The sequence below is a fragment of the Coffea eugenioides genome, chromosome 1 (genome assembly GCF_003713205.1).
Source record: "Coffea eugenioides isolate CCC68of chromosome 1, Ceug_1.0, whole genome shotgun sequence".
NCBI classification, from domain to species: Eukaryota; Viridiplantae; Streptophyta; class Magnoliopsida; order Gentianales; family Rubiaceae; genus Coffea; species Coffea eugenioides.
The window spans coordinates 46,144,301-46,167,164 of NC_040035.1; the positions used below are offsets into that span (position 1 = coordinate 46,144,301).

At 46.1% G+C, this 22,864-nt stretch overlaps 3 protein-coding genes across 3 annotated transcripts; 1 reads left to right on the plus strand and 2 right to left on the minus strand.

Moving 5' to 3' along the window:
- Positions 1–5,448, plus strand: LOC113773697. Its single transcript, XM_027318324.1, has one exon. It carries the CDS (start codon positions 1–3, stop codon positions 5,446–5,448), a length of 5,448 nt encoding a protein of 1,815 aa, XP_027174125.1.
- A 7,101-nt stretch (positions 5,449–12,549) lies between these two features.
- LOC113780232 (probable inactive patatin-like protein 9) lies at positions 12,550–14,433 on the minus strand. Its single transcript, XM_027326047.1, has 2 exons — positions 13,141–14,433; positions 12,550–12,985 (listed from the first exon to the last, which is right to left on the minus strand). The coding sequence occupies exons 1-2, from the start codon at positions 14,083–14,085 to the stop codon at positions 12,764–12,766; spliced, it is 1,167 nt and encodes a 388-aa protein (XP_027181848.1). The 5' UTR covers positions 14,086–14,433; the 3' UTR covers positions 12,550–12,763.
- Positions 14,434–21,538: 7,105 nt separating this feature from the next.
- On the minus strand, positions 21,539–22,080 carry LOC113773707 (mavicyanin-like). Its single transcript, XM_027318333.1, has 2 exons — positions 21,906–22,080; positions 21,539–21,771 (listed from the first exon to the last, which is right to left on the minus strand). The coding sequence occupies exons 1-2, from the start codon at positions 22,078–22,080 to the stop codon at positions 21,539–21,541; spliced, it is 408 nt and encodes a 135-aa protein (XP_027174134.1).
- Positions 22,081–22,864: the final 784 nt, after the last annotated feature.

Consider the following 22,864-nt stretch of genomic DNA (forward strand, 5'->3'; position numbering starts at 1 on the left):
ATGAGATCCACGCGCTCCAGAAGCGGAAGAGTTCCCTCAACTGGGGCTGGGCAGACATCCGGAGCCCAGCAAGATCGTATCTCTGAGGAACATGGGTCCCAAAGGACCCAGCCTAACAATGAAGAGGCCATCGCCAAGATGGCCGAGTTTGTCACGGACAACCCCAACATCTTTGAGGAATTAGGAAGGTACCTCAAGAGGCAGGGAAAAGAAAAAGCCGAGTCTTCCAAGAGGAGACCGACGAAGTCCCCTGAAGTGCCCTCAGGCGAGGACTCCGAAGATGGGCGTCTATCTCGGAGCACCTCCAGGCGAGCCTCATCCAAGGCAACCTCCAAGATTGCCTCCATCTCCCGAGCGTTTTCTCGGGGACTACTGGGAAAACGAGCCGAGGACCCACCTCGGCGTCCCGGAGGCCTGGCTTCTGACTACATGAGGGCTCCGCCCTTCACGGATGACATCAATGGGGAGATGGTGCCCCCGAACTTTAAGCTACCAAATTTGCACACCTATGACGGCCGAGGTGACCCCGAGGATCACCTCCGCGCCTTCATCTCCGCATTCCGACTTTACTGCGTCCCTGACGCCGTGATCTGTCGGGCTTTCCCCATCTTCCTGCACGGGACCGCCCGGAAATGGTTCTGGAGTTTAGAACCAGGGAGCATTTCCTCCCTAGATGAGCTGATAGACCGGTTCATCCACCGCTTTGTGTCGTCTCGACCAATAACAAAGACTTCAGCTTACCTCTTGAACCTGCAACAGGGTCAGGGCGAGTCACTTCGCTCGTACGCCCAAAGGTTCAACGAGGAGAATGTACAGATACCTGACCAGAACGAGCAAGTAACTATTGCTGCCTTCACCAACGGGTTAGTGGCCGGGATCTTCAACACCGAAATCCATCGGCAGTACCCCCGTACACTTCGGGAGCTCTGGGAAAGAGTGGACCAGGGAATCCGAAGTGAAGATGTAAATCGCATGAAACGAGAAGCCCAAGCATCTCGTACTGGGCAAGATCCGCGGAGGAGGAAAGACACTGGCCGAGGTGAACCAGGCCCAAGTGGCACTTCAAACCAACCCCGAGACCGCCGAAGTGTCTTCGACCGGATCGTGAAAGGCAGATCGTCCACCTCGGACGCCGAGCTGACGCCCCTCAATTCGAGCCGGACCCACGTCCTGGCTGTGATGAGGCAGAATCACCTCGGCCGCAACCCTCCCGAAATTCCGGGGAGGAGAGATAAGAGGAACTCGAACCTCTACTGTGCCTACCACCGTGATGTAGGACACGAGACTGAGGACTGCAATGACCTGAAGCGGGAAATCGAAAATTTGATCCGGCAAGGATACCTGAAGCAATTCGTCCGCAAGGATGGAGGCTTCAACCGAAGCGTCTCCCACCGGGAGAACCGGGGCCCCCGCCGAGACGACCGACGGGACACGAACATGCATTGCCGAGGTCCCGAAGACCGTAGGGAGGACAAGCAGCCCCCACGCGATGGCTCACCGGGCTACGGCCCCAACATCGCCGGGGTGATCAACACCATCGCGGGAGGACCAACGGGAGGAGACAGCCAGAACTCCCGGAAGCGGACCTACCGCCAGGCCGAGATGGAGGTGGCCGAGCCGAGCTCTCGGCTGTCCGAGGTCATCACCTACGGCCCCGCTGACCCCGTTCCTGCGGCCTCCAGCAATCATGAAGCTCTTGTGATTGAAGTCCTCACCAACAACTACGTAGTCAAAAAGGTCTACGTAGACCCCGGAAGCTCGGTAGACGTCTTGTACTACCGGACTTTCGAAAATTTGAAGCTGACAAGGGAGCAACTCACTCCTGTCAGAACTCCCCTCGTGGGATTCGGGGGACACGTCGTCCACCCGGAAGGCATGTTGACCCTGGTGGTAACAATCGGGCGTCATCCACGCTGCCGAACTGTGCCTGTCAGTTTTGCAGTGGTCAAAGCAGACTCCCCCTACAATATGCTGATAGGCCGGCCCACGCTCAATGCCTTGAGAGCCGTATACTCCACCTACCACCTGAGCTTTAAATTCCCAACATCTGCGGGGGTGGCCGAGGTAAGCAGCGATGTGGGCGCCGCCCGAGAGTGCTACCTCGCCACCATTCAAGCAGCAGTCACCCCCCGGCCCTCACCGAGGTCAGAAGAAAAGAGGCCAGCGGTCCTCTCCATAGACTGCATCGACCCTCAGAAGGCAGAAGAGCCCAACAGGCTGGAGCCAGGGGATGAAGTGGAACTGGTGGTAGTGGATGAAGCGAAACCTGACCAAGTGGTCCAGGTAGGGGCGGGACTCCCCCCACCCCTGAAAGAAGAAATGATTTCTCTGATCAAAGACCACCGAGACGTCTTCGCGTGGTCCGCGGATGAAGTGGTCGGAGTGCCACCCGAGCTCATGACTCACCAACTCAACGTTGACCCGCAGGCCCGACCTGTGCGACAGAAACGAAGGCACTTCGGCCCCGAACGTAGCCAAGCCATATCGGATGAGGTCGACAAGCTCTTGCCGGCCAAGATGATCCACGAGGTCCAATATCCCACCTGGCTGTCCAATCCAGTCATGGTAAAAAAGGACACCGGGGGATGGAGAATGTGTGTTGACTTCACCGACCTCAACAAGGCCTGCCCCAAAGATTGCTATCCTTTGCCAAGGATAGACGCCCTCGTCGACGCGGCGATGGGGTATGAAATCCTCTGCTTCCTAGATGCCTTCAAAGGGTATCATCAAATAGGAATGAGTGAGGAGGACCAAGAGAAAACGGCGTTCTACACCGACCGAGGTACTTATTGTTACACTACCATGCCCTTCGGGCTAAAGAACGCCGGGGCGACCTACCAAAGGCTGATCAACCGACTCTTCCAGAATCAGATCGGTCGCAATGTGGAGGCCTATGTGGATGACATCCTCGTTAAAAGCCTCACCACTTCATCCTTTCTGTCAGACGTGAGGGAAGTCTTTGGTGTCCTGCGAGACTCGAGGATGAAGCTGAATCCCAAGAAGTGCGTCTTCGGCGTCACCTCGGGAAAATTCTTGGGGTATCTGGTTTCCCACCGGGGAATCGAGGCCAACCCCGACAAGGTGAAAGCCATTCATGACATGTCTCCACCCCGGAACATCCGAGAAGTCCAACGGCTGAATGGACGCCTGGCCGCGCTGAATCGCTTCCTGTCCCAATCAGCTGAGAAAGCTCTGCCTTTCTTTAAGGTGCTGAAAAATGCTGACCAGTTCGCCTGGACTGAGGAGTGTCAGGCTGCTTTCGACCAGCTGAAGCAGTACTTGCATCACCTACCAACTCTCGCTTCACCTCGGCCCGAGGAGAAGCTCTACCTCTACCTCTCCGCAGCCGACGAGGCTGTCAGCGCTGTGCTCATCCGAGATGAGGGCACCCAAGTGCCGGTCTACTACGTCAGCCGAGCCCTCCGCGGGCCGGAGACCCGATACACGCAAGTGGAAAAACTTGTGCTGGGGCTCGTCCACGCAGCTCGGCGGTTGAAACCCTACTTCTTAGCCCATCCCATCTCGGTCAGGACCGACCAGCCCATTCGGCAAATATTGGTGCGACCCGAAGCTTCTGGTCGCCTCACCAAGTGGGCTGTCGAATTGGGAGAATATGACTTGTCCTACGAGCCACGCACCGCCATAAAAGCTCAAGCTTTAGCTGACTTCCTTGCTGAGCTCACCTTCACGGAAGGTCCGGAGTCCACTTCAGCCTTACCCGAGGTGTCCACCTCATCCCTGTGGACATTGTATGTCGATGGATCCTCTAATGGAGACGGCTGCGGAGCCGGACTGCTCCTGGAAGGACCTCAGGGGGAGGTTTGCTCTTACGCCCTCCGCTTTGACTTCCCGGCCACCAACAATGAAGCCGAGTACGAGGCTCTAATCGCTGGACTCCAGCTAGCCCGCAAGCTCGGCGCCCAGCAAATCCATGTCCGCAGTGACTCCCAGCTCGTGGTACGCCAAGTTATTGGTGAGTACGAGGCCAAGGATGAGACCATGCAACGGTACCTCTCCAAAGTTCACCAACTCACCTCGTACTTCAAGTCATTCGAAATCCAAAGGATCCCTCGGTCCCAGAATAAGCGAGCCGACGCCTTATCCCGGCTGGCTTCCACTTCATTCTCTGACCTCAACAAAACCGTCTTGGTGGAGGTCCTGAGTGAACCAGGGTACGTGGAAGAGGTGGCCTGCCCCGTGCACTCTGAAGAAACTTGGATGACCCCGTTCATCCTTTTCTTAGGTCAAGGAGTCCTTCCCGAAGACCGAGCTGAAGCAAGGAAGATACAACGCAAAGCCCCTCGGTATGCGCTCCGCGAGGGAGAACTATATAAGCGCTCCTACCTCGGCCCATGGTTGAGGTGTGTCACCCCCGAGGCAGGACGCGAGGTCCTCCACGAGATCCACGAGGGCCTATGTGGGGCTCACATCGGCCACAGGATGCTGGCTAAGAAGGCTATGCTCCTGGGATATTTTTGGCCCTCACTTCGGCAAGACTCTCAGGACCTCGTTCTCGGCTGCCCTTCCTGCCAAGTCCACGCACCCGAGCACCACCAGCCTTCAAATTTCATGGTCCCCATCACTTCACCCTGGCCGTTTGAGCAATGGGGGACAGACATCATAGGTCCCTTCCCCAAAGCCGTCGGAGGTTATACTTTCTTAGTAACCGCTGTGGATTACTTCACCAAGTGGGTCGAGGCCGAGCCACTTCGGACCATCTCAGGGCTGGCCATTCAAAAATTCTTTTGGAAGTGCATTATCTGCCGCTTCGGCATACCTCAGATCATCATTTCGGACAATGGGAGACAGTTTGCCGAGAACCCATTCAAGACTTGGTGCGAGAACCTCGGCATCAAACAACACTTCACTTCGGTAGGCCACCCTCAGGCCAATGGTCAAGCAGAGAACTTCAACCGAACTCTCCTGCATGGTCTCAAGACCCGACTACACCAAGCTGGGTCATCTTGGGTGGAGGAACTCCCCAGTGTCCTGTGGTCGTATCGAACCACGCCGAGGTCAGCGACGCAAGAGACCCCATTCTCCCTGACCTACGGCGCCGAGGCGGTCATCCCGGCTGAGATCCTTACCCCCAGCCCTCGGCTGGCAGCCTATGCCGCCGAGGTGAACGACGAAGAGAGGCAGCTGGACCTCGACCTCGTCGAAGAACGAAGGAACCTCGCCTCAGCCCGGATAGCTTCTTACAAGAACACACTGGCACACTACTACAATGCCCGCGTAAAACATCGTAGATTCCAACCTGGAGACTTGGTTCTGAGAAAAAACTCGATCAGCCGAGCTGAGCCCCAAGGCAAACTGTGTCCGAAATGGGAAGGCCCCTACCGGGTTGTCGAGTCTAATCTTAAGGGATATTGTAAGTTAAGCTACCGAGATGGCTCATTAGTGCCGAGGTCTTGGCACGCCGAGAACCTCAGATTGTATTATGTTTGAATTTTTAATCAAGTTATGACTTCGGAAATTGTGTTATTCTTCAACATCGGTATTACGCTATCAAAAAATAAGGGGGACAAGCAAGGGATGAAGTCAAAGCAAAGCAAGAAATTAAAGAGCTGAGATGAGAAGAAACAGACTTTCATTCAACAGAGGTGTTACAAAAAATACAAAGCCGAGGTCTGAGTGCTGCTCAACACTTCACCTCGGCCACCCCCTTAGAGCCTACGAGCCTAAACCCCCGTATCGGCTGCATCCCCGGTCTTGGCTCCCTCCCGGGGATCCTTTTCTTCGGCCTCCTTTCCGCCGGAGTGAAGTTCATCTCCATGCTCTTTGCCGACGTCTCCTTCGACGTCGTCCCCTCCGGCTTCGTCTCCCTCAGCGTCCTCTCCTCCAGCTTCTTCCACTTCCACCTCCTCGAACACTTCGTCGAGTTCGGACAACCACTTGTTGAACTCGACCTGGACTTCGGCCAAGTTCCTTCCCGCCTGGATGCCTTCGGCCATCCGATCGCATAGCTCCTTGGAGTCCTCGTTATAGCTGGTATGGTTTTTCAGAGACTCCAAGACTTCGGAGGGGAGGTGAGCCGCAGCCTCGTCAACGGCCGATGTGAAGCCAAACATGAAGTTAGGCGTAAGTAGTTGGCCGAGGTCCTTGATGAAGGCCTCGGACTTCCGAAAAGCGTCTACGGCCGAGGCTCCGGCACCCTCGAGAGCTTGCTCGTGGGATTTCTTCACCTCGTCCCCCCTCTTCTGCTCCTCTTCGAGGGCCGATCTGAGACTGTTCATAGTAGCCGCGGCCTCCTCATCTCTCACCTCGGCCTCCTTAAGCCGTCTTTCGAGCTCGGCCTTCTCGGACTCGGACACCAACAGTTTTTTCTCCAACTTGGAGATTTGATTTTGCAGCTTGCCGGTGTCCTGTTCCTCGACCAGAGCACAGTAGCGGTGTGCCATCTCGGCCACAAAGGCCGAGGTGGAAGCTGTGGACACCATGAGGCTCTGGACCATCTCAGCCGGAGTTAGTTTCTTCATAAACTCCAAATCCCTTGGCAAAGGGGAGTGCATTACTAGCTCTTGGGCGACCCGAGGATGCTGGCACCTGTCGTTGACAGAAATCTTCCAGTCCGGGCACCAATGCCCGCCGGGGTGCGTCTTGTCGTCTCCGCGAAACACTGGGGGGCTATGGAAACGATTCCATAGCGAGGTCCCCGACACCGGGTTGACTGGAGGCTTCAGCTGCTTGCCTCGGCCAGAAGGAGGTGTGACTGTTGTGACAACTCCAAGGGGAACTCCCTCTGGCACGGACGAGGTGGACCCCGTAGCAGCGGTGGCCGAGCTGCTTTGACCAACCGGGGTGGGAGTGCTCTTGGCCGCCGAGGTCTTGGCAGCCTGCCCTTGCGATTTCTTCTTCGGCGGAGGTGCCGACGTCTCATCAGAGCTCTTCCTCTTCTGCCTTTTGGCCACTTCGGACGAGCCCGATACGACGATGTCGGACAGTTTAGTCACTGCACAAAAAACAAATATTATCATATGTCTTAGCCGAAGTGAAAGCAAAGTTATGAAAGAAAATTACAAGGAATCTTAAGTTTGGTGGAAGTGAAGGGAGCTCTGTCAGGACGGAGCAAAGCTCGGCTGATTCCCCCGTCAACCAGCACGGCTTCGGGGTAGTCCAGACTGTATATCCGAAGTCCCGACCTCATCAGCTTCTGGAAGTCCTCCTCCTTGGCATCCCCAGCGGAAGGATCGGCCTTCGCTTTGATTGGCCTCCACCAGAAACCTCTAGGGAAGTCCACTTCGGACACAAAGAAGAAGTCGCGTTTCCAATTCTTGATCGAGCTGGGAGAACCGACCACCAACTTCGGAATGGCATTGTTCCGGTTGCTGACAAAAAACCATCCCTTGTCTGTCCCGTGCGCCTTAAGGGTATAACATCGGCGGAAGAGGTCGACAGAGGGAGCCACCTCCTGATGTCGGCACAGCATCTCGAACCCTATAATGATGCGGATCGCGTTCGGGGCGAGTTGGGTAATCCTCACGCCGAAGTGACGAAGCAAGTCCCTGAAGAACCTTGACGTGGGCATCCTCAGCCCGGCCTCTAACTGTTGGACATAGATGGCCACTGTGCCCAAGGGGGGCTTTTCGGCTGAGTCATCAGCTCCGGCCGGAATGATCTCGTACCCCGACCGGAAAGGGTACTTGTTCATCACCTTCACGGCCCTATCTCTTCGGATGCGACTTCTAAACTTCGGCATCTTGCCGAAGTCGATGTTGGCTAGGTCCTCGGGAGCGACAGGCTCCAGGGCGTCCTCGTCGTGTGGTGTCTCGGCGCCGAGCTCCTCGTTGTAGTCCACCTCGGAACCACCCTCGCTCATCTCGGATGACTCCAACTCCGAGGCTGCCCCACTGGCTCCCGCCTCGGTTGATCCCTTCTCAGAACTCGGGGTCGACCCTTCCGAACTAGATGTCGTCGCTTCTTCCCCAGGATCCGGCCTCACCTCGGTCAGGTGGCTCGGAGTTATGGTCTCTTTGTGGGTCTTAGCCGTTTTGGCCATGGGTGAAAGACGAAATAAGAAAGAAGAAGGGTACTTACTATTGCCTACGGAACTGGACGAAGTGGATGACCTCGGATCTGATCTCGGCTACTACTCCGATCTCGGCTACTATATTGACCTCGGCTACGCTCGCGAACTTTGCGGGTCTCGGATGAAAATGAAAGGTGTGAGAAGTGCGATGAGGGGGACCCCCCCTATTTATAAGGGTTTGGGGAGAATCCGAAGAGGCGGCAAGAATGCGAAAGGACGGCCACGTTCGAATTCAAAACGTCGTGCCTCCCTCTCTCCTCATTAATACCCCGTCCTTTCAGCTGACACCCTCTGCACGAAACGTCCCACTACTTCACGACGCGACGGTTACCAGTGACCACGTCCTGTCAACTGACACGTCCACGTGTCGCGTCCCCGCATCTTCCGGGGCAGTTTCGGGACTCCGGCTCTCTACGACTTCGGCACAAGAAAGCCTCGGAACCTCCCTAGCCCGGAGCTCCCGAGGCTTGGGGGGCTTATTGAGGATGCTCACCTCGGCCGCCCCGCATGTCCGAGGTGACCTCACCTCGTCCGACATCAGAGCTCACCCGTGCCTCGGGGATATCCCTTAAGCTCGGCCGGATCCCTAGTCTACCGTGTAGGTGACCTCGGCACCTCCACCTCAGCTGCACGCGGACGAGGCAAGTCACCTGACATCATCCGGGATCAGTGCTTTATCTGAAAAGCACTGTCGCACTTAATGACTACTGCAAAGGACTCCTCGTCACCCTGTCCAGGCGGCTACAGTGTCAGAGTCAGACCTCCTGACACGGGACAGAGCCGTAATGACCAGAGGGTGGGTCCCACCAGCATAAGCCCTCCGCTTTGTCCTCTACTCTCCCTCTATAAATACCCCAGACACACTCCCAACAAGTAAGCATACACTGTTCATTTGCTTATACTTTAGCATTCTCTCGTTCCCTTACTAACTTGATCGTCGGAGTGATTCCAGGGGAGAAGCCCCGCCACTCACTTCGGACAAGGAGGTTCACTTCGGACACGGGAGTTTACCTCACTTCATCTCAGAGAGGACTGATTCAGGTCGGCTCAGCTACCAACCAAAAATCACCTCTTCATTATACAAATGTTATTGTTGTCATAAAAAAAAATATAGATTCTGACCAAAAATAAAAAAATAAAATCACCTAAAACAGCTAGTCTAGCTAGCCTAGCTAATCCGTCTGTTGAATTATGGCCAAACATTAGCTGATAAGCTCTCATTTTTAACCTTCTCTTCTTGTGCGAAATTTAATCCGTCTCTTTTGTGAAATTTTCACTTCAAATTGCGATTCTTTTATTAGTATTAGTAAATGACGAGAACATCCTTCCAAGCAAGTGGCAGAAATCATGCATTTTGTGATTTGACTCGATATTTTTTCCCCCTTTGCCATAATCTTCAAGCTTTGGAGGAAAATGTGAAAATATATATATAGATTGGAACTCAGAACATCTAAATTATTGGGTTTCACATTGGTGACTGAATAGAATTAAAAACAGAGATAGTACATGATCAGGCGCGATCTCAAAAAATTAGAAGAACAAAAACGTGGTGCAGTTGTTCGTGCTGATCTTTAGAAATAATAAGTAGTCAGCAGAGAACTTCCAGAGTGTATGCAATCGCATAAGAGTAAATACTAGTCTGGCGACGACGGGTAGAATTTCTGTAGGTGATAAGCTACAAGAAAACATAGGAAAGAACTCCAGTACCTTATATAGTTCCCCACATCATCCATCTAAAGCGGCAATGAATATGCATGCGGGTGAAATCAAATGGTTTTCTGGTCTATGGTCTCATCTAAAACGTTTACAGTGAATTACTCGGTGTTGTGTGTTCGCATGCCAACGATCGTATTGGCAACTGAAGAAATTAAACCTTGTTTGGATTGTAATTTTTTTTTTTCAAAATTTTTTTACATCTTTCGTAAATATATTTTCTAATTATCTTTTTACTTCATATACAACAAATCACTACAGTTAGAGCTGTAAACGAGTCAAATCGAATTAAATTTTTACCTAATCGAGTTGAGTCGAGTCTCGACTTAATTTTATCAACTTCGACGAACTGTCAATATAACGTTAAAACTCGAGTTCGATCTCAAATTCAAGTTAAGTGGAGTTCCAACTCGAGTTTTAGTCTACTCAAGTTTAAAAGAATTAAAAAATAATTATTTTATCTTTTAAAAATAAATAAAATAATAATTTTTAAAAAATATAAAATATTAAGAATATATATAATTTTACTAATAAAATAATATATACACACACGCATACATAAAATCAAATGATTTGCAAGGCTAACGAGCTCAATTTCTTTGTGCTTGAGTTTGAGTTCAATCTCAACTTAATTGGCTCGAACTGAATTGAAGTTTTGACCGAGTTGAATCATGAACAATTGCAAGCGACTTGATTCGTTAGGTACATTACTTTTTTTTTGTTTGGGGGGATGAGGGTGTGGAGGCCAATTGTGTATTTGTCCACATCGGCATCGTCTTAGGTAGCTCAAGTGGTACCAAGTGCCATCCCCAAGACCCCTTATACAAAGGACCAGGGATCGAATCCTGGGGAAGGCCCCTCTCCAAGCACTACCACGGATCGTTCTCTAAGACAGTGTCGAAGTAGACAAATACACAATTGGCCTCCACAGAGGGGGTGTAAAAAATGTCAGAATATAGCGATGCAAACGGGCTTCAGTGTCGTGGTTATATGTCACGTAACTGCACAATGCTCAACGTGAAAGACAATTTTGTTAGCTTCTACGGGAGTTTTGGTTGTGATTTTTGCCCGGCAATTAAGGCGGTCCTATATATTGAGCAATAGGTCAGCTTGGAAATGGCAAAAGCATGTTGTTTAATGCATTGCAGCATTAATTGCGCTATCAATTCAGATCACTACCCTAAAATCCAAAACAAAATTACTGGTAGTAAATGAAATTCCAAAATTTTCTATATGTGGAGCTGAAGGTCCCCACTGCACAAATTCCGCGGAGGGCCAGTAATTAATGCTACGATAACAATGGCGAGCTACTTGGTTAATAATCCTAGCCGGCGAGTCCACATCAGCCAGGTTGGCTGAGCTAAGCTAGCTAGTTCCAAACTTACACCTCTCGCCAAATATTTTGTCTTAACCGTAATTCTTGTCTTACTCAGCGTTGTGAAACGTCTACTTAGCATCGGAAAAAAAAAAAAAAAATCCCATCACTCCATATTCTTTCCACCGAACGCACAATAAATTACTTCTCTCTCTCTCTCTAGAATCATATTGTGCAAATTAATCAGCTGGGAGCATAAATGAGAAGAAAGAGGGAAAAGAATTGACTGTTTTTCGTTGTTGGAGAGGGTAGGAGTAGGGTCAGTGAGGCTCCAGCTGCAAAGCAGCCAAGTACTAAGTGGTACCGGTTCCCCTCACCCCACCGAACTTACCAACCAAAGGCAGATGAAGGCTGGAAGCAAATTCAAATTCACAAACAAGGAATGCCGTACAATTGGCCACAGCAAAAACTGAAATAACGTAATTACAAACAAAAAAAAAAACTGTCGATTACAATTGGATATAGATAATTAGGCTGCAGCGTATTATCTCAACGCTAGGCTTTGTTTGGATTACTTGTTTCCGTCGGAAAATATTGTCGTATTTCGTGATCACATTTTTCTATCACCTTTTTCCCTCACATACATCAAATAGCTACAGTATTTTTTCATAAAAAATGACGAAAAATGCAATCCAAACACAACAAGTTTCGTAATTCGTGCCAGTGCACGTCAATGCTGTTAAGGAGGTTTGCCGGGGAAGGTGTTACGTGGAGTTCCCCCATTCAGGACTAGAGCAATGGTACTTTTTGCACCGACCTTTTTCCCTCCGGCCCTTATCCATTTCGTGAAGAATTATGGTGACTGGTACATTTCTCTGCCTTTTGTGCAAGTGTAACGCGACGACACCAGAAATCAATGCCAAAAAAAAAAAAACAGTAGCCAGTGCGATTTATCCTCCGCCTCATCTTCACAGCTCATGATTCTTAAATAAGTGTACAGAATTCTTTTGGCACTCCCAATGCGGCGCTTTCTTAGACATTTTCTAAATCATGTCAAATGATACAAGTACCATACTTTACAACTGCAATCAATAGGTAACCATGCCCATGGTCTGGTGTAATGTAGATTGGAATGAGATATCATGACAGATTTGTCTTCTGATAAGATCAAAAAGAAGAGGCACAGGGGATGCCATTGAAAAGTTTGGATGGTAAGTTCTTCTCACCCATCACTTGACAATACTAAAAAATTTTAACAATACTCATTGTCTGTTCGATTTGTTACGAGAAGGGAGTGATATGACATCGTAAGCCGTAAACAATCCGTACCACTCCCAATTCAGCAAGGATCAAATCTGCAGCGAAGGAATGGGTTTTTACCATATGGATTGGAGTATACAAAAGGCTAAGGGCAACCGAGAGAATTGCTGGACTTTTTTATTTAGCTACTAACTACAGCACCACTACTACTAATACGTCCAAACAATAGCAATAGCTAAAATACTCGGAACTTGTTAATTGCATTTCCTAGAGGCGTTAATCTCCATAAAACAGCCAGTTCATGTAATGTTGACAAGGAAACAAAACTAGAAGAGTTAATTATGTTACTGCTGCTAGTCCAATCAAAAAGCTACACCAAAACAAGATATTCTACTTTAACCCCAAAAAGTTTAAAGCACCAAAAGGGCAAAAAAAAAAAATTAAATCTAACGGCCGTTAGCCAGAGGACTAACGGCAGTTTCCTTGCACGGACTCGGCGGCAGACTAGTCCTCCCCGATGCAACAAGCCGTTGAACAAACCCCGCTATCCTCTGTCCGTTAGTCTCCGTCAGCAACCGTTTCCCGCCAAACGGTAATGATTCCACGCCTCTCTCTTCCATCACATCCTCCTCTTTCTCCCCCACTCCTCCACTCACGCAACCGTTCGCCTGCAAATTTTACTAACTGTCAATAACTGACTAGTTAACTCCCCGATCACATTCGGTTTTCCGGTTTTTTTTTTTTTTTTGTGGAGAAAGAAAGGGGGGGGGGGGGTTTTAGTGATGTATAATTAACATGTTAAGATAATTAGTGGAAACCGTACCTGGATTCTGACGTAATCGTTACGGTTCCAGCAAAAGGCGTTTCCAAGCATTTGGTCTACCGTTTCGGAGACGCCATCAAGAACAATGCTGACGACTGATGACGTTGAGCAATCACCGTTAGCGCGGAGTTTCAAGCTTGACGGACCATTGCCCAGGGAAAGCACCAGCAGGTCATCGACGCCGGTGACGGAGGGGAAATCACGTTTGTTATGCAGGACGTGAGTGACGGCGGCGGCAGCGGGATTGTTCATGACGAGACCGCCGTCCACCGCCAAGCAAGAGGTTTTGCCATCGACTGATTGCAGATGGAAAGGCTTGAAGAGGGAGGGGGTGGCTGACGTGGCACGACAGACCTTCCACAACTCGAAGTCGTAACTGGGGGACTCGGAAGCGCCGGCGCGGGAGAAAACGAATGGCGCGGAGCTGTTCAGGTCAAAACAGGGAACCAGGAGAGGCTTGCACGTGTCCTTCAAGGTCAGGACCTTGCCGTCCTCCCTCCGGAACGCCTCCTTCAACACCATATCCATGCTCCTGCCAGAGAACCTCTGTCGGCGGTGGAAGACTCCGAGGGTGGCCTTGACTTTGAAGAGGCGGGACTGGTTTTGGGCGACGAAGGTGACGGCGTCCCTGGCGGTGAACAAAGGACGTCCATAACCGTCGTCGGCAGCGAGCATTGCGGCGTAGAGAGCTCCAATGCCAGTGCCGGCGATAAGATCGAAGAAATCGGCAATGCGAGATTGGGAGTCAGCGGATTTGGCACGGATCTGGTCTTCGAGAAGGATCAAGGAATGAGCGGCGAAGATGGCGGTGGGGGAGCCGACACCGCCGCCGTCGATACAGAGAATGCGAGTCTTCTTGTGGGGTTGGCAGTGATGCAACCACTGCTGCTCGAGCTTGGAGAAGATTTCCAGCGTCACTTTACTCAGCTCCAACCCTCCTTCCATTGGTCGTTTCTCTTCGCAGTTTGAACTACTTACTAATCACAAGTAGCGTAGAGAAAGTTGGAGAAAATGGAGTAGACTTAGACTGGCAGGAGTTTGTGGTGGTGGGTGGGAGTGAAGTAGAATAGTAGTAGACTAAGAGTAGAGTAGGGTTAGATATTTGAGTGAGGAGTCATGCGGAGGAGGAGGAAGTGCATGCGGACTGGGGAGTTGTGGCAGGGAAACAGAAAGAGAGAGAGACAGCAAAGGAGAAGGAGAAATCCGTGAAAGAACGAAAGATCACGCAATGCTACTGACCCTGAAATGTTTCATTTAATGGTGCCCAGGGTGCATTACATACTCTGGTCTGGTTTTTTCTTTCTTTCCTTTTTTTTTTAAAAAAAATCTCCTGACAAGCCAGGACAGAGGAGGAGGAGGAGGAGGAGGGAGAAGAACTATTGGGATTGGGACTGGAGACTGGAAAGTAGTAAATAGCGTGGGGAAACTGGCAAGGGCCGGGGAATGCTGCGGTTAATATTTGCTACTCCTAGCTATAGTCTCCGGACTACAACTAATATCACAAGTACTTTTTTTGTTTTTTTTCATGAACCTTTCTGTCGTGCTACTGGCTACTGCTACTGCCAGTCTGCTCTCCATACTCTGCTGCTACTATTTACGTAGCGAAACATATTTCCTTTTTGTGCGACTAAGTAAAAATGGTGGGAAGGCACTAAATTCTCAGCGGGTGCGAGTGCGTGTGGCTGCTGACTACTAGTCCAGTCCAGCAGCGGATGGTATAGCATTTTTTTATTTACTCGCTGCTATGAAAATTGAAAACTGAAAATTATGCTCTGAATGATCCATCATCCCCAGTCTTGATGATTTTTACTCCTATATTAAGTGTAAAATTCAAGTTTCTAATATCTTACTTAGATGGCAGAAAAGGGATTTTTTGTTAAAAAATCATTTATATTTTTCGTGAATTTATTTTTTAATCACTCTTTTACTTCATATATATCAGATTGCTATAATATATTTTCTACAAAAACTCCAGAAAATTGCAATTCAAACATAACCTTAGTAGTTTCCCTAATTAGATTTTCAAATCCACCCTTTTCCTCCGTCTCCTTTGTAAGGACTGGAATTTGCTATTAGACTAACAAAAAAAAAAGATATAAAACTCAACTGTACCGGCAGGAACTATTTAACTTGAAAAGAATTAGAAACTTCAGTAGGCTCAATTGTAGTTGAATTCAGCTGAAATTTTTTCACTGTCCACCCGATTACTTTCTAAAGTAAAACTCACTCCAGTTTCATGACCCTAAAGGCTCATAGACAGACCGTTGCTACCTGCATGGTTGGTTATTCTACCCGGGAGGGGAAGTTACTGCGTCCTGCTATTCTTATCTTTTACCTTTCTGTAACCGGTAGAGGTATACCAGAGTGCTTTTTTTTTTTTTTTTTTGAAAATCAGGATGCGTTGTTGCTCAGTGTTTAGACTTGGAATCTCCCTACATTTCATAATTCATATGGTACTATGATTTACTCTATCGCATTAACTTCTTCGCAGTTGACTTTGTTTGATTTTCTGTGCTCATTTTTCTTTATTATTATTTTTTAACAATTCCCGTAAGTAAGCAAGTTGGAGAGCGCAATTGGTGCACGTGCGACGGCGCTCGTTGCTCATCGGATTCTAGGAATCCGGCGACCACGGCTTTTTGGCCGGATTCAACCTTGGTTTCTCGTGAATATTACTGTCTATAACTCTATGTCTTTTTCTTGTACTTTACTTCTTTTTTAATTTTTGCCAGCTTCCTTATTTGTTTCTAGGGTGTCGGCCTGTGTCTGTCTGCCTCCTAGTAATCTTTTTATTTTGTAAAACCAAAAATAAAAATAAAAATCGTTCCTCAAACAAATGCTCGACTTATCCTACGTTTGCTCAATCACGGATGGCGTGTCAACCACTAACAAAGCACTAATGTATTCTTCAAGAACACAGCCCGTTTAGATCGAAATTTTTTCCATCATTTTTTAAATTTTGTAAATATGTTTCTGAGATTAAAAAATTTTTATTTGTTGGAAAACACAGTTTTAATTTTTTAAAATCATGTCTCCAAAAATCGAGCCAGTAATTTCCTTCATTCCGGTATTTCCATGTGTAATTTCAAATGGTTACCTCCATAAAAAGGAAAAAAAATGAAACAAAGATTTAAGAAGAAAGAAGAATCAATAATACTACGAGTAAATCTTATATACATTGGCAATGTATACATAATTAATTAAGTATCATCGTTGGATTCATGACATGTGTACAAAAAAGTTGAATTTCAAATTCAAATTTTGCATAGTTGTCATTAATCCAATGCTATACACTGTCAGTATAGGAAATATTAATTCTAATGTTATACCAGAAAATCAAATTTTGAACTCACTTTTGCTTGCATGTCAATTTCGGGATTTTTTTTTTATTATTATAACTTCAATACACATGGAGAATTTATCTGCCTATTCTTGCTAGACACTTATTATACATACATTACCTAACTCGTAATCGAATAAAGTTTATGAAATAAGTCGGGGGCTATCATAGAAATTTAGAAATTAACTTGCACCGCGGCATATCTTTTTCATCTCTGCTCTAAACTCTCAAAGCGGTAGAAGAACGTCCACAAGCAACAAAGACACGACCTAAGTACAAAGGAGTTTTCCCTTTTCTTATTCTTCCCTTTACGCAAGCTAACACTACACTACAGAAACAATCAAAGTATCGTTATGGTACCAAAAGGGATCGACTTGGGATATTTTTCATGAAATGTGATGCGAGCAAACAGGCCAATTAGGTCGGATGATCACAATTTTACACTGCTTCAATCATACCCATTTTTGTGTTCCTCCGCGCTCAGCTGCCAATTCCTGCATGAAACTTTCATAATATGTTAGGAGTATACGTTATTTGACAGTTAAAGGGTTCTTAGCGCACCCACAACTGATATTCCCCCTACATGAATGTAACATATCCATCATTCAAAATTGCATCCATCATCTACATGCAAGGAATCCGAAACAAGAAGTACAACATTTAATTCCTGACTTCTCCAAATCTAAAACACATAATATGAGACAGAATGATGCCTCAAAATTTCCTCCAACCGTTTCCCATCTTTAAGCCAATGACAGCCCAAGCTTTGTTAACAGCTCAACGCGCGGTTATGGTTTTGAAGTGTCGGATGAACGATCCAGAAAAATCTCTTGTTTACCCGTCTGCATGCGTGCTGACTTCTGCTCATCGTTCCTCCTGGTATTCAAATTGGATCATGAAATAGAGCTGCCGTAATCAGCCAGCACCTATCTGCCGCAACTTTTTTGTGCCTTAAATGTCAAATCCACAATCCTCTTTAACTCTCACGATCGGGCTGATCTATTCTGCTTCTTGTACTTTCCATATTTCTTGGAGACTGCAGCATCGGATCGTGTCTCCCATAACTGCAAATATAATGTTATAGGGCGAAGCTTGCCTTTGGATCAAAAGAGAGCTTTGAACTAGAAGCGCGAATATCAAAACCAGAAACCATTCCATTGTCAAGACAGACCTGAATATGAAGACAAAAACAGAGAAGTAAGACACGGTCTCACAGGGATGTGCGGGACAATTCCCAGAAGTGACTTGACGTTGTTGTGCTTCAATCAATGTAGACAATTTGGATTGAGTCAAACAGGAATTGATAGAAGCACAGGCCGCGAACGAACGAGTGCTCAGCATGTGGATCCCATGACAAACTTTCAACATCAGCACCAACCAACCGGCCTTTTAAAAGATTATTTTGCATTATTGTTAGTACCATTTCTTTTAACATGATAATAGAAATCATGCAGCATACATCCAGTTCGTAATCGTAAGAGGAAAAAAAAAAAAAAAACTCTATCAATTACCTCACATTACTACTTGCTCTTTGCCAAGCACAAATTTCATTATATTTCTCTCTTTAGACAACAATGATTTTGGGGTTTTTATATTTAGATTTTAGATTTAACATAAATTATTTAATAAATTCATACAAATTCTGCATTCCAAATGCATGAGTATGGGCGGGGTACGGTCGATCCTCCCCAATCTAAATTTGGGCCAGCTGTGTATTGCGCAAGCCCAAGGTGTTGATGCTGAGGACTGATGTTTCGTCCTTAGAACTTAACCCGGTCTACACACGCATCTGTGAGTAACAGATCATGGGCCAACACTCAACCCATTGTTTTGAAGCCCTGAAAACAGGGGACATGACCTGAAGAGTCCATCAAGCAAAAGCCTCCATTTGCAGAAACCCAAGAAACACCAAAATAGGAGGGGAAAAAAAAACTATTTTTTGGTTTTAGAAAAAACTCTTAAATACGTGTAGTTTCCTCTTTACATATTATAGCGCTGCGATATTTTTATGATTATATTAGCCAAAAAAGTTAAAAAGTAGCCGTCTCTTTGTCGCTAGTGATTCGAATCATGATACGTATGATATGTTTAAGAGCTCGCTTAAATTGCAAAGGGAAAACTTCGGAACTTTGTTGGAGGAAATGCTTTAGGAGAATTGCCACACTAAGTTGTACTAGATGAATAAAGAACCACGACACCAATTCTAATAAAAAGCGAGGGATTTTAAAGGTGCAATTTGTCTTCTAACCAACGAATCCATTAAGCACTGCCGCCAGTACCAGAGTAGACAACCAGAAATGAGCCTTCATCTGCAGCCCCCTGGGTGAATAAAAGGCCGAAGCGCTACTGGGAGCCGGAGCAGGAGAAGCGCTTCCAGGCGAAGTCGAGGGCGGAGAAGGCAACACTGAGGGTGGCGGAGGCGGCAATGTCGAGGGCGGCGGTGGAGGATGGAATGTTGAGGGCGGGGGTGGGACGGAAGGAGTGGGGATAGGTGCCGGGGCGGGAGAGGGTGAGTGAGCTCCAGCTCCGGGGACCCTAATATCAACTTTCTGTCCAGATTGACAGTGACCCGTAAGGCTGCAGATGAAGTAATAGTGGCCGGGCCTCTGAATGAGGAATGAATCATTGCCGGAGACCCAGGTTGCATAAGCATCGGTGGAATTACATGAGTTGAAATTCTTGTGAGTCACTCGTACCACGTTGTGAAACTGTTTGTTGTATTCAAACACTGCAAAACAAAAACAAATTAATTAATACTACTATCTATCATCATTTGGAACTTCAACTTACGTTCTTTTGAAAGCTCATTACATCAATCACGTAAATGCAATAAGAATTGTATTGTATGCTACCCTATGGATGAGCGGTAAATATGTGAATGTAGTCGGGTCAACAGTTTCATCCAATTGAAAATTAATTCCTCTCTATTGGATCTTGGGAAAAATGAATATTCCAATGCTTAAATCTGTAACTTTGTTCCAACCCTAAACTATACATACACATATACACACACACATGGCGTTTCGTGATGCACACCTGCGACCATGCATCTCTCTATTTAGTGAAGTTTCCAACAGACAGACTATAGACTAAAAGCTTTATTGTTTTTCATTAACAAAAAAGAAAAAAGAAAAAAAAGCTTTATCGCATGTCATAATTAATTCCTAAGGCAGAAATATCTTGTGACAAAGATCAAAACCTTGATACTATATCACGAAGAAGTTTGGTAATCAAATCTGAATATTCTTTAACCATCGATCAGACAAATATCCAATATTCGCTGACAATTGCTTGGAGCAATTATCTTCGAACGACTGAACTCGGATCTCCAATCTGCAACGGGCCAGGTAGGATTTCTATAATGTATTCTGATTCTTTAATAGGATTCTGTTTCTGAGGACACCCTAAAATAGTTGTTGAAGTATTCAAGAAACGTTGATTAACTGAATCAAGCTAGTTCTCATACTCTCTATCTAGCAGTAGATCATACTGAGAGATTTGGCTCTACTGTTATTTTAATTCTCAAGACCAGGGAAAAAAGATAAGGAAGAAGACAGCAATGAAGTAACACCGAAGTCCATTAACTTGATGAAACTACCACCCAAATAGACAGCGACGACAAGAACAAGGAATGACGACGAATACTGATTAAAAACGAATGGCTTACAGATGATGTCCCCAACATGGAAAATCTTTGTAGCGGCCCAAGTTTTGTAGTCAACGCGGCCAATATTCGTCCAGCCAGCAGCATCACCAACCGTGTACACATGAGCCTTCGACTTCTGACAAACACTACTACTTACCATCAACAAGAAGGAAAGAAAAAGGGTTTTCTTGGCGAAAACCATGGCTAATCACCTAAACCACTGCAGAGTGTATGTGTGGATGTATTAGCGATAGAGGAGGTTTAATTTAAGATGTCGTCTGTCATATATATGAGAAAGCTAAACGGCTCAAGAATGGAAATAAAAAAGATTTGATTGAAGATTTCCAGTTCAGTGTATCCCCGTCATATATACCCGCAAATCTTTAAATCAATGATTCTCTTGCCATAAATTCATTCAGGGCATGATCGATCGAGATTTGAAATCTCTCGACAGGTTTCCTCGAATGTACGTAGCTGGTGCCTAGCGTCAAATTCTTGTGGAGGAAGGAACTCAGGTTAAACGATCGATTAGGAAATTTTGCCTAGCGTCAAATTATTTTTTAAGATTTATAGCAAACTCGGGTAACTTTTTTTTATTTTTTTTTGAGAACCTAGCCCGAGGGGTCGGCTAAATATTTAGCCAGTAAAACAGTTATTGCATGAATTTTGCATGTAGGTTAAAAATTTCTATCGAAATTTATGAGCGGCAAAATCATTTAGGAAAGGTTTCACTCGTTAACCGTTGGCACGATCAGAGAAGCAATTAGGCTTCAGCCTCGGGTCATAGCAAAGATGAGAGAAGTAATTAATAGTGATATATAAAAGTAATACTACTAATTTTCACTAAAAAGACAAAATGTTTTTCACTACAACTGCCACTAGTCTATACAACAGTCTTTGGCTATAAGATGAAGCTTACAAAATGTTTCTCTCCATTATACCTTAATAAAATTAATTTAAAAATTGTTTTTTTTGGAATATATCCAATGTCTGCATGCCGTTCATAATATATATATATATATATTTCGTCACTTGTGTACATTATACATAAAATTTCATAAGAAGTTAAGCAAATTTTTTGCCATTTGATTAATCACAATAAATTTTGATTCATTTTTTATTATTCAAATATTTCGTACAAAATGAATGTCAAAATATTCTCAAAAGAATATCATCATTCTAACCCCAGAAAATGGGTATGAGGTCCAGCGTTTAAAAAAGGCCCACATTGAACAGCTGATTCGAAGATGATCCAAGTACAGCAGGAAATGAAAGAGATTAAGATGTGTAATGATCAAATCAACCACAATAGATTCATAATCAAATAGCCTAGCCCTAATCCCATTTGTTTATTGGCAACTGTTGTACGTAGTATTAACTAAGCAGCAGGAGTGTAAATCAGAGGGAGGAGCTTAGTTAATCACGTCGAGGTCTTTAGGGACTCTGATATCAACTTTCTGGTTAGTGAGTGCGCAGTGATCAACGCAGCCGCAGATGAAGAAGTAGTGGCCGTGTCTCTCGATCTTGATGTAGTCATTCCCCGACGGCGACGAGTAGGTGGCTATGGGATTTGCTGCATCGCATGCGTGGTAGTCCGCCCGCCTCACTTCCACCACATTATGAAACCCTGGATCGTACTTGAAATCTACACAGGCAATTTATCAAGAACTGTTCAATCACTGACGGCATCGACGACTACTTATCATCAGCATCAATCTAAAATAAACCGGAAATAGAACCCAACATGATTACCATCAACTGATAATTGAGCTTACGTACGGATAATGTCGCCAATATGAAATTCCCTGCTAGCAGCCCAATCGTAATAATCCACGTCACGGTCTGAGTTCCAACCGCCAATATCACCAACCGTGTGAACAGTGGAAGCCGCCCCCAAAACAGCCATTGTTATAGCAGTGAGGACAAGCACGACTGCTTCTCTCCCAAAATCCATGATTATTATTATTATGACAACTTCAAACCAAGCCAATCAATTTTGTTTTTATATATGGGTTTGGGTAACTACTAATGGCGTTGGTTGTTGAAGGCAAATTAACTAAAGCTTCAATTCAATGCACTAATGCAAAATAAAAAAAAATAAAAAAAAACATCTGGGTAGAGGGCTGTGTTGGTGATGGTATGTATATATAAAACCCTCCGTCTCGCAGTCTCCAATGGACTTTCTTATCTTACGGGATCCCCACAGCGTTTGGAGCACTCACAGCAACGCATCATGCATGATGATCACTTGATGCCTGTCCAACACGATTCCATTAATCCCTACCTAATCAATCTCTTTCTGTCTTAATCATAACAACCATCATGTTAATTTGTTTCTTGTGCTTTTACAAGGATCATCAGTCCACAATACGAATTACTGTTCGCATATTAAATCAAGACTCAAAATTAGAAAATTTCTATATTGTTATTTAGTAAGTTTTAGTCAAGTTAGGATTTTAGTAATTCTATTGGAATCAAGCTATGTTAGTTTTATTATTTAGGAATTAGTATCTTATTAGAAAATTTCTTGTGATTTAAGACTTGTTTATCAAGTCAGAGTCTATAAATAGGGAGTCATATTATTGTACAGTGTTTAGTTCAGAAGAGTGATGAATTGAAAGTCTTGTTCATATTATATGCTTAATAGATTATTATAGATATTACTATCTGTCTAAAGCCCAATCCCTTTCTTTTTTTTTTGGGTTGTTGGTGCTGGAAAGGAAGAAGTTCTATCCGTC

Excerpts from the sequence above, each read along its gene's own strand:
- LOC113773697 (XM_027318324.1), top strand. The coding sequence starts at position 1 with ATGAGATCCACGCGCTCCAGAAGCGGAAGAGTTCCCTCAACTGGGGCT.
- LOC113780232 (XM_027326047.1), bottom strand. The coding sequence starts at position 14,085 with ATGGAAGGAGGGTTGGAGCTGAGTAAAGTGACGCTGGAAATCTTCTCC. Across the intron at positions 12,986-13,140 it reads ACGATTACGTCAGAATCCAG|GCGAACGGTTGCGTGAGTGG; the intron begins GTACGGTTTCCA and ends TAAAATTTGCAG.
- LOC113773707 (XM_027318333.1), bottom strand. The coding sequence starts at position 22,080 with ATGGATTTTGGGAGAGAAGCAGTCGTGCTTGTCCTCACTGCTATAACA. Across the intron at positions 21,772-21,905 it reads TCATATTGGCGACATTATCC|ATTTCAAGTACGATCCAGGG; the intron begins GTACGTAAGCTC and ends TTGCCTGTGTAG.